The sequence below is a fragment of the Haematobia irritans genome, chromosome 4, assembly GCF_050003625.1.
Source record: "Haematobia irritans isolate KBUSLIRL chromosome 4, ASM5000362v1, whole genome shotgun sequence".
In the NCBI taxonomy this organism is placed as follows: Eukaryota; Metazoa; Arthropoda; class Insecta; order Diptera; family Muscidae; genus Haematobia; species Haematobia irritans.
This window is the reverse complement of record NC_134400.1, coordinates 185,837,122-185,849,651: the sequence shown is the minus strand read 5'-3', so window position 1 is coordinate 185,849,651 and position 12,530 is coordinate 185,837,122. Positions and strand designations below refer to the sequence as shown.

The 12,530-nt window shown below is 23.4% G+C and overlaps 1 protein-coding gene across 1 annotated transcript in view; it reads right to left on the bottom strand.

The window, feature by feature from the left end:
- The window catches only part of TrpA1 (Transient receptor potential cation channel A1), a 91,515-nt gene that overhangs the window by 29,702 nt on the left and 49,283 nt on the right, over positions 1-12,530 (bottom strand). The window contains exon 8 of the mRNA XM_075307148.1: positions 4,703-4,891. Within this exon, the coding sequence (XP_075163263.1) occupies positions 4,703-4,891 (189 nt within the window). The remainder of the gene's footprint in view (positions 1-4,702; positions 4,892-12,530) is intronic.

Below are 12,530 nucleotides of genomic sequence, written 5' to 3'. Positions count from 1 at the left end.
TAATAACCATGCCAAAATTGGTCTGTATCGGTCTATAGTTATATATAGCCGATCCCCAATCATACAAAAATTGGTCCATATGGTTCATAATCATGGTTGCCACTCGAGCCAAAAATAATCTACCAAAATTTTATTTTTATAGAAAACATTGTCAAAATGTTATTTCTATATAAAGTTTTGTAAAAATTTTATTTTTATAGAAAATTTTGCTAACATTTTATTTCTATAGAAATTTTTTTCCAAATTTTATTTCTATAGAAAATTTTGTCAAAATTTTATTTCTATAGAAAATTTTTTCGAAATTTTATTTCTATAGAAAATTTTTTCCTAACTTTACTTCTATAGAAAATGTTGTCAAGATTTTATTTCTATAGAAACTTTAAACTTAATTATATACATATATAATCGGCCTTTTTTAGTTTAATATATACCACGTATGGACTATGTGGTATATATTGCGGTGTTAGGAAGTTGTAAGACACCTTGCCATTGGCAAGTGTTACCGCAACCCAAGTAATTCGATTGTGGATGACAGTCTTCAGTAGAAGTTTCTACGCAATCCATGGTGGAGGGTACATAAGCTTCGGCCTGGCCGAACTTACGTCCGTATATACTTGTTTTTTTAATATTATTGTTTAAAACCCAAAAATGTCTGAAATAACATCAAATTTTAGAATCATTTTAGATTTGTTCGAATTGGCAACCTTTGACAGCAATTATGGCCTTTTGATGGCAAACAAAGCCATCATACGTTATACGAAAGTAGCCCTGCGGTATTTCTTCTGCACGCAGAGAATGTATATGATCACCTCCTAGAGTAAAATTTTATTTTTGAATGGAGAGAAAACAAAATTTTTGCCACAAAAATATTGTTTTTAGCGTCAAACATAAAATGGTTGTCGAAGTCAATTACATATTGTCTGAGAAAAAAAACATGGTTGCGACAAACATGTTACATGTTCACCATCAAAAAATAAAATTTTTCTGTAGGAGGTTATCATATTCCTTCTTTGGTTGTGGTAACCAACCGAAGATGCTAGTTCACAAACTGCTCCATTTCCAATTGCTTTTCATCGCATGAACCCAAATTAGGTAACATAACACTTTTTTGCAAGCGAAGAAACCATGGCTCTTTCCAGTTTAACATTTTTGGGCACCGGTGAGATTTTGTAGCTTTTGGAACTTTAATAGCTTTATTTCAAGTTCATTTTGCAAATATGTGTAGCATCCGTTTTCTCAATATGTTCAGCCGGCGAGAAAGTTTTTTGCAACTGTGGCGTATATTTCGATCAAATCTGACCTTCATTTTACGGATCATTTTTGGTGTTGTTACTGTTTCTTCCACTTTATGGACGCGATGCAAAACTAAATCTATCTATCAAAACTATCAGTATCACGATAGCAAGCAATGTCTCGTACCATTCACATTTATTCACATTTAAATGCCGAAGAGCTTTAACGATAGTCTCTTATGGTTTTACAATCAAATATAAAACAATCAAACTATCACGCTTATATTTAACCAGGAATAACTTTATTTCTGAACGAAATATTTTAAAATGCATTTGTAAGCTTGTAAACAATAAATTGAATTGTCACTAAAATAAATGTGTTAGCTGTCAGACAAGCAGTTTAGAAATGATAGTTGGTTGTTATACATATCAGTTACCTTGTCAATTTGATTTCAAATTATTTTGCTTTATTTTTCCAATGTTAATATGTGGAAGCTATTACGTAAATTGAAAAAAAAATTGCATAGGAAATCCTACTTGAAAAACCTTTGAAGTCAAGCTATTTTCAAACATAAAGATTTCACTTGACTGTAAAGGGCATTCATTTTCATTTCATTTCATTTCATATATCTTTATTTCATAATCGAAAAGCCAAGGACAGGCCAAATATGATTATGCATAGCTACAATTTAGAAAGACACTATGGTATAACAAATTCAAATCCATATATAATTTACTTAGACATCTATTATTATATCAAAATGCAGTAAATAAATAAATAAATAAATGACACTAATATGGGTAAATAATAAGAGAACATTTTAAATTGGACGACCATTAATGTCAGTGTATAACATTTTTCTGTTTCCTTTCTTACTAAAGCCGCGAAATTAATATTCGTCTATATTCATGACAAGGTAGGGAGAAATTCCTATTGTCGTAGGGAACAATTGTGTTCCACAACCTTACCACTCTCACCTGAAATGATCTCTGCATCACTAATGTCTGGTACCGTGGAACCACCAAGCAGCGAGTTCTATTCGAGTCTCCAACTTCAAAAAGTGCAATCAAATAGGATGGATTACAATATTTCATTGTCTTGTAAAACAACATCATTAGCCTTAATTTAATAAAATTCTCAAAGGTGCACCCTAAAAGTTCCACAGAGCTGCTCGTTACATGGTCATGCATCCTCAAATTGTATATATATCGAATAATTCGATTAAAACAAACCTTCAGGCGATGTAGGCTACCCGAACTGGTTCCTGAAAATACTTCCAGGCCATACATAATGTGTGGCATTAGTAGACCAAGTCCTATGCGCCTTCGTATAGTAAAAGGGAGACTTGATCCTGCCCGGCATTTGAAAAACAATTGAATTCAAATATTTTTCAAAGGATATTGCCGAAACTTAAGAAACATAAGGATTACTGTATGCGAGTATGGGTGCACAAGTTTTAATGCACCCAAAGAAAAAAAGTTAACGCAAATTTCTAAAACCGATTTAACTTTGTTTTATTTCATGAAAATTAGTAGATGTAGGCCAAATATGAGAAATTTTTCCTTATTTTAGTATTTAATGGTTGCTAACCACGGTTGCCACAATTGATAGAATTCTACCAAAAATGGTAGATTTTTTGGTAGATTGGTAGAATTCTTGATGTTTTGGTAGATTTTGCAAAAAAGTCCTCTCCCACTAAGTGGTACTTTACAAATTTTTATAGAAATAAAATTTTCACAAAAAAATCTATAGAAATAAAATGTTGACAAAATTTTCTATAGAAGTAAAATTTTCACAAAAAATTCTATAGAAATAAAATTTTGACAAAATTTTCTATAGAAATATAATTTTGACAAAATTTTCTATAGAAATACAATTTTGACAAAATTTTCTATAGAAATTCAATTTTGACAAAATTTTCTATAGAAATAAAATTTTCAGAAAATTTTCTATAGAAATAAAATTTTGACAAAATTTTCTATAGAAACAAAATTTTGACAAAATTTTCTATAGAAATAAAATTTTGACAAAATTTTCTATAGAAAAAAATGTTGACAAAATTTTCAATAGAAATAAAATATTGAAAAAATTTTCTGTAAAAATATAAAATTTTGACAAAAATTTTCTATAGAAATAAAATTTTCTATAGAAATAAAATTTTGACAAAATTTTCTATAGAAATAAAATTTTGACAAAATTTTCTAGAGAAATAAAATTTTCAGAAAATTTTCTATAGAAATAAAATTTTGACAAAATTTTCTATAGAAAAAAATGTTGACAAAATTTTCTATAGAAATAAAATATTGACAAAATTTTCTGTAAAAATATAAAATTTTGACAAAATTTTCTATAGAAATAAAATTTTGACAAAAATTTTCTATAGAAATAACATTTTGACAAAAATATTCTATAGAAATAAAATTTTGACAAAATTTTCTATAGAAATAAAATTTTGACAAAATTTTCTATAGAAAAAAATGTTGACAAAAATTTCTATAGAAATAAAATATTGACAAAAAATTTCTATAGAAAAAAAATTTTGACAAAATTTTCTATATAAAAAAATGTTGACAAAATTTTCTATAGAAATAAAATATTGACAAAATTTTCTGTAAAAATATAAAATTTTGACAAAAAATTTCTATAGAAATAAAATTTTGACAAAAATATTCTATAGAAATAAAATTTTGACAAAATTTTCTATAGAAATACAATTTTGACAAAATTTTCTGTAGAAATACAATTTTGACAAAATTTTCTATAGAAATAACAAAAATTCCTATAGAAATAAAATTTCGACAAAATTTTCTATAGAAATAAAATATTCACAAAATTTTCAATAGTAATAAAATATTGACAAAATTGTCTATAAAAATAATATTTTGAAAAAAAAAATTCTATAGAAATACAATTTTGAAAAAAGAAATAAAATTTGAAAACTAATATATGTTTGTTTTGTATTTTTTGTTAACTAAGTTTTAAGTTTTTTTGTTTTTTATTAACATCTTCTCAAAGTTTTGGTAGATAAATTTTGGCTCAAGTGGCAACCGTGTTGCTAATGTTTCGTACTATTAACGAATATTTTCATTGTAGTAATGAAAATGTTTCGTTATATCAATGAACAATTTTTGTTGGCTCAGTTCTACTCGTAATGAAATTTTCTTTGTGTGTATGCTATTGAATGTCATTACTTTTATTTGTAATTTAGTTTTGTTTTCCCCCCACTTCTAATATTGTAGTCCATGTATTTCTATTATTGTAGTCCTTGTATGTAAAATTTATTTTTCTATAAAAATAAATTTTATAAAAAAGTAAAGTGTCAAGTCTCCGAATTGTTTAAGTCTGTGAAAATATTCAATGTACGGTTAGAAATTAGTAGGCTAAATTGTTCTAACTGATATAAATTATTTAAAATTTTATTAAATAATTATTTAATAAACTTATTTATAGTATAACATAGCATACATACCTGTGCACAAGCCAAATGGACCGGCGTTGAAAGATCGTGCTGTTGTTTCGATATTTTTGCTCCAGATCTTAAACATAATTCCACTGCCTTGATATCACCACCATGGACAGCTGAATGGAGTGGTACATTGCCTTCCGAATCATAAAAAGATATCATTTCCTCACGTGTACAGTTCCTTTGTTCACCCCACTAAATCGAAGAAAGGAAATGGGAAAAATACAGTGTAAATACAAAGTAAACTCAAAAAAAAAAAATTTGCAAGGATAACATAGAATTTGATTTGGGTTCTTGGCAGTCATATTTGCCCTCAAGGGTTAGCAAAGAACAAACATTCACAACCACATTTCAAGTACATTTACTAAAGTCGTCTTTGTATACACGAAGGCTATTCTCAGACACACTCAGACATAGTTGTTGTAAATGTGCTCAATGCAACATAGTGCACTACAAAGATGCTGGAATTTTGATGTTTTTACGCTCTGTATGAAGGAGAGTGGAAACACAATCTCTAAGTAAATATTTGCTTAAACACCATCAATGTTTGTGTTCAAACATTTGTTCACAAATGTCAATGTTTTTATTGGGAATTTGGCTTGTGTTCAAGAACAATCGAGAATGTTTTTACACTCGAAAAAAAGCCTTCCCATACACACATCCACAAAAAAGTGAATCCTATAGTTGTCTTCAGGGCAACATTATTTTATTTTAGTTCATGGAAATATTAGATTTTAGTTAGATTTTTTCCAATATTAGAAAGTTTCACTTTAATGATTTTTTATACCCTGCGCCACACCGTGAAATACGGTATTATAAGTTAGTAAATATGTTTGCAAAACCCAGAAGGAAACGAGATAGATATCAGAGTTCCCATTTTGGTCCGATCGGACCAAAATTGGTCCAAAATTGATTTGATTAAATTTGGCCCGATGGTCGGACCAAATGGATTTTAGTTGATTTTGGTCGATTTTCGTCAAATCGGTCAGTTCTAATTTTTTTAAAATTTTGGCAAAATTTTCTAAAGAAATAAAATTTTGACAAAAATTTCTATAGAAATAAAATTAAAAAAAAAGAATCTATGGAAATAAAATTTTGCCAAAGTTTTGTACAGAAATAAACTTTAAAAAATAGATACAAAATAGTGCAAACAGTTTGGAAAAATTTTATATAGAAATAAAATTTTGCGATAATAGTCTTTAGAAATAAAATTTGCACAATTTTTTCAATAGAAATAGAATTTGAACAACATTTTCTATAGAGATAAAATTTTGACAAAATTTTCTATAAAAATAAAATTTTGGCAAAATTTTCTATAGAAATAAAATTTTGGCAAAATTTTCTATAGAAATAAAATTTTGGCAAAATTTACTATAGAAATAAAATTTTGCGATAACTTTCTTTAGAAATAAAATTTGGACAAAATTTTCTATAGAAATAGAATTTGGACAAAATTTTCTATAGAAATAGAATTTGGACAAAATTTTCTACGGAAATACAATTTTGACAAAATTTTCTATAGAAATAAAATTTGGACAAAATTTTCTACAGAAATAAAATTTTGACAAAATTTTCTATGGAAATACAACTTTGACAAAATTTTCTATAGAAATAAAATTTTGACACATTTTTCTATAGAAATAAACTTTAAAAAAATTTGTATAGGTACAAAATTATGCAAACAGTTTGTAAAAATTTTATATAGAAATAAAATATTGTCATAATATTCTATAAAAATAAAATTTGGACAAATTTTTCTATAGAAATAAAATTTTGGCAAAATTTTCTATAGAAATAAAGTGTGGACAAAATTTTTTACAGAAATAAAATAATGACAAAATGCTCTATAGAAATAACATTTTGACAAAATTTTCTGTAGAAATAAAATTTTGACAAAATTTTCTATAGAAATAAAATTTTAACAAAATCGTCTACGGAAATAAAATGTTGACAAAATTTTGTATGGAAATAAAATTAGGACAAATTTTTCTCTAGAAATAAAATTTTGGCAAAATGTTCTATAGAAATAAAACTTTGACAAAATCGTCGATAGAAATAAAATTTGCACAAAATAAAATTTTGACAAAATTTTCTATGAAAATACAATTTTGACAAATTTTACTATAGAAATAAAATTTTAACAAATTTTTCTACAGAAGTAAAATTTGGACAAAATCTTCTATAGAAATAAAATTTTGACAAAATCTTCTATAGAAATAAAATTTTGACAAAATTTTATATAGAAATAAAATTTTCACAAAATTTTCTAAAGAAATAAAATTTTCTATATAAAAATAAAATTTTACAAAATTTTCTATAGAAATAACATTTTGACAAAATTTTCTATAGAAATAAAATTTTGACAAAATCGTCCACGGAAATAAAATTTTGACAACATTTTCTATAAAAATAAAATTTTAACAAAATTTTCTATAGAAATAAAATTTGGACAAAAATTACCACAGAAATAAATAGAAATAAAAATTTAACAAAATTTTCTATCGAAGTAAAATTTTGGAAAAATTTTAACTTTTAAATTATATTAATTTAATTTGGAAAAATTGTACGCTGGTATGAATTTTGGTCCAATTTTGGAAAGATGTTGCTTCCAAATAAAAATACATTGTGGAAACGCTGATAGACATATGGTGTCTTCGGCAATATGGCTTAGGGCCGGCCCCTGAGTCGATCTAGCCATTTCCGTCTATATGTGAACTAATTTTTGTAATTAAAGTATAGGTTGCAATTTTCGCCCAATCGACAACAAATTTGGCACAACTGTGTGTTTTGGGTGAGAATAGAACCTTGTTGATTTTGGAAGAAATCGGTTCAGTTTTAGATATAGCTCCCATATATATGGTTTTCTGATTTCGGCAAAATTCTTTGCAAGGGCTTGTCATAAAAAAAAATTAATTGATTGTAACACTTTTTTTGCTGGGTAGTTGAATAGTTCGCATTAAGGTGATGAATGACCTACCAAGCGTTGCCAAAATGAAGTTTTATTTTGGATTAACAGTATGCCAAAATTGGACCAAAATCCGTACCAGAAAACCATTTTTTTTTTCAATTAAATTAATATAATTTAATGAAAATAAATATAATTAATTAATACATTAATTAAAATTTTGTCCAAATTTTATTTTTGTAGATATTTTTGTCAAAATTTTATTTCTATAGAAAATTTTTTCAAAATTTTATTTCTATAGAAAATGTTGTCCAAATTTTATTTTTATAGCAATTTTGTCAAACTTTTATTTCAATAGAAATTTTGTCAAACTTTTATTTCTATAGAAAATGTTGTCAAAATTTTATTTCTATAGAAAATTTTGTCCAAATTTTATTTTTGTAGATATTTTTGTCAAAATTTTATTTCTATAGAAAATTTTGTCAAAATTGTATTTCTATAGAAAATTTTGTCAAAATTTTATTTCAATAGAAAATTTTGTCTCAATTTTATTTCTATAGAAACTTTTGTCAAAATTTTATTTCTATAGAAGATCTTGTAAAAATTTTATTTCTATAGAAAATTTTGTCTAAATTTTATTTCTATAGAAAATGTTGTCAAAAATTTATTTTTATAGAAGATTTTGTTAAAATTTTATTTCTATAGAACATATTGTCAAACTATTATTTCTATAGAAAATCTTGCCAAAATTTTATTTCTATAGAAAATTTTGTCAAAATTTTATTTCTGTAGAAGATTTTGTCAAAATTTTATTTCTATGGAAAATTTTTTAAAATATTTATTTATATAGAAAATGTTGTCCAAATTTTTTTTTTAGAAAATATTATCAAAATTTTATTTCTATAGAAATTTTGTCAAACTTTTATTTCTATAGAACATTTTGTCAAAATTTTATTTCTATAGAAAATTGTGTCCAAATTTTAGTTTTGTAGGTATTTTTGTCAAAATTTTATTTCTATCGAAAATTTTGTCAAAATTTTAATTCTATAGAAAATATTGTCAAACTTTTATTTCTATAGAAAATGTTGTCAAAATTTTATTTCAATAGAAAATTTTGTCTAAACTTTATTTCTATAAAAACTTTTGTCAAAATTTTATTTCTATAGAAGATCTTGTAAAAATTGTATTTCTATAGAAAATTTTGTCTAAATTTTATTTCTATAGAAAATGTTGTCAAAAATTTATTTCTATAGAAGATTTTGTTAAAATTTTATTTCTATAGGAAATTTTGTCTAAATTTGTTTCTATAGAAAATGTTGTCAAAAATTTTATTTCTATAGAAAATTTTGTCTAAATTTGATTTCTATAGAAGATTTTGTCAAAATTTTATTTCTATAGGATTTTTTTTCCAAACTTTATTTTTGTCAAAATTTTATTTCTATAGAAATTTTTGTGAAAATTTTATTGCTATAGAAATTTTGTCAAAATTTTATTTATATAGAAAGTTTTGTCAAACTATTATTTCTATAGAACATATTGTCAAACTATTATTTCTATAGAAAATCTTGCCAACATTTTATTTCTATAGAAAATTTTGTCAAAATTTTATTTTTATAGCAATTTTGTCAAACTTTTATTTCTATAGAAATTTTATCAAACTTTTATTTCTATAGAAAATGTTGTCAAAATTTTATTTCTATAGAAAATTTTGTCCAAATTTGATTTTTGTAGATATTTTTGTCAAAATTTTATTTCTATAGAAAATTTTGTCAAAATTGTATTTCTATAGAAAATTTTGTCAAAATTTTATTTCAATAGAAAATTTTGTCTAAACTTTATTTTTATAGAAACTTTTGTCAAAATTTTATTTCTATAGAAGATCTTGTAAAAATTTTATTTCTATAGAAAATTTTGTCTAAATTTTATTTGTATAGAAAATGTTGTCAAAAATTTATTTCTATAGAAGATTTTGTTAAAATTTTATTTCTATAGGAAATTTTGTCTAAATTTGTTTCTATAGAAAATGTTGTCAAAAATTTTATTTCTATAGAAAATTTTGTCTAAATTTTATTTCTATAGAAGATTTTGTCAAAATTTTATTTCTATAGGATTTTTTTTCCAAACTTTATTTTTGTCAAAATTTTATTTCTATAGAAATTTTTGTGAAAATTTTATTGCTATAGAAATTTTGTCAAAATTTTATTTATATAGAAAATTTTGTCAAACTTTTATTTCTATAGAACATATTGTCAAAATTTTATTTCTATAGAAAATTGTGTCCAAATTTTATTTTTGTAGGTATTTTTGTCAAAATTTTATTTCTATCGAAAATTTTGTCAAAATTTTATTTCTATAGAAAATATTGTCAAAATTTGATTTCAATAGAAAATTTTGTCTAAATTTTATTTCTATAGAAACTTTTGTCAAAATTTTATTTCTATAGAAGATCTTGTAAAAATTTTATTTCTATAGAAAATTTTGTCTAAATTTTATTTCTATAGAAAATGTTGTCAAAAATTTATTTTTATAGAAGATTTTGTTAAAATTTTATTTCTATAGAACATATTGTCAAACTATTATTTCTATAGAAAATCTTGCCAAAATTTTATTTCTATAGAAAATTTTGTCAAAATTTTATTTCTGTAGAAGATTTTGTCAAAATTTTATTTCTATGGAAAATTTTTTAAAATATTTATTTATATAGAAAATGTTGTCCAAATTTTTTTTTTAGAAAATATTATCAAAATTTTATTTCTATAGAAATTTTGTCAAACTTTTATTTCTATAGAACATTTTGTCAAAATTTTATTTCTATAGAAAATTGTGTCCAAATTTTAGTTTTGTAGGTATTTTTGTCAAAATTTTATTTCTATCGAAAATTTTGTCAAAATTTTAATTCTATAGAAAATATTGTCAAACTTTTATTTCTATAGAAAATGTTGTCAAAATTTTATTTCAATAGAAAATTTTGTCTAAACTTTATTTCTATAAAAACTTTTGTCAAAATTTTATTTCTATAGAAGATCTTGTAAAAATTGTATTTCTATAGAAAATTTTGTCTAAATTTTATTTCTATAGAAAATGTTGTCAAAAATTTATTTCTATAGAAGATTTTGTTAAAATTTTATTTCTATAGGAAATTTTGTCTAAATTTGTTTCTATAGAAAATGTTGTCAAAAATTTTATTTCTATAGAAAATTTTGTCTAAATTTGATTTCTATAGAAGATTTTGTCAAAATTTTATTTCTATAGGATTTTTTTTCCAAACTTTATTTTTGTCAAAATTTTATTTCTATAGAAATTTTTGTGAAAATTTTATTGCTATAGAAATTTTGTCAAAATTTTATTTATATAGAAAGTTTTGTCAAACTATTATTTCTATAGAACATATTGTCAAACTATTATTTCTATAGAAAATCTTGCCAACATTTTATTTCTATAGAAAATTTTGTCAAAATTTTATTTTTATAGCAATTTTGTCAAACTTTTATTTCTATAGAAATTTTATCAAACTTTTATTTCTATAGAAAATGTTGTCAAAATTTTATTTCTATAGAAAATTTTGTCCAAATTTGATTTTTGTAGATATTTTTGTCAAAATTTTATTTCTATAGAAAATTTTGTCAAAATTGTATTTCTATAGAAAATTTTGTCAAAATTTTATTTCAATAGAAAATTTTGTCTAAACTTTATTTTTATAGAAACTTTTGTCAAAATTTTATTTCTATAGAAGATCTTGTAAAAATTTTATTTCTATAGAAAATTTTGTCTAAATTTTATTTGTATAGAAAATGTTGTCAAAAATTTATTTCTATAGAAGATTTTGTTAAAATTTTATTTCTATAGGAAATTTTGTCTAAATTTGTTTCTATAGAAAATGTTGTCAAAAATTTTATTTCTATAGAAAATTTTGTCTAAATTTTATTTCTATAGAAGATTTTGTCAAAATTTTATTTCTATAGGATTTTTTTTCCAAACTTTATTTTTGTCAAAATTTTATTTCTATAGAAATTTTTGTGAAAATTTTATTGCTATAGAAATTTTGTCAAAATTTTATTTATATAGAAAATTTTGTCAAACTTTTATTTCTATAGAACATATTGTCAAAATTTTATTTCTATAGAAAATTGTGTCCAAATTTTATTTTTGTAGGTATTTTTGTCAAAATTTTATTTCTATCGAAAATTTTGTCAAAATTTTATTTCTATAGAAAATATTGTCAAAATTTGATTTCAATAGAAAATATTGTCAAAATTTGATTTCTATAGAAAATTTTGTAAAAATTTTATTCCTATAGAAGATTTTGTCAACATTTTATTTCTATAGGAAATTTTTTTTTGTTATTGTTGTTGGGTTGAGTGAATTACCCGAATTTATTCTGATAATTGGTTGATAGTTTTGCTGCAAGTAGAGGATGCTGATGAGGAATGTAGTAATTCCGAAACAGCTGTACATCCAACCATCTTGCAGTCTATAGGGCTTTGCCCAAATAAATTTGACAAGCATACTTTTCCTCTGTTGGTTAAGTTACACTTGTAGTTTAGTCAATGCATGGCTTTAAGCTGAGATCAACAACAACAATAACGATTGAAGAGAAGCCAACAATAACAAACGAAATTTTTGTTTATAAATTTTATTTTTATAAAAAAATATTGTCCAAATTTTATTTATATAGAAAATTTTTTAAAATTTTATTTCAATAGAAAATTTGGTCAAAATTTTATTTCTACAGAGAATTTTGTCAAAGATTAAAAAATTTGGACAAATTACCCATTTGACGAAAATGGACCAAAATCAACAATATTCCATTTGGCCCACCATCGGACCAAATTTGAAATTCAATAATTTTTTGCACCAAATTTGGTCCGATCGGACCAAAATGGATGGCACACCTGGACCTACCATCATTGATTAATCGACTTTTATAGT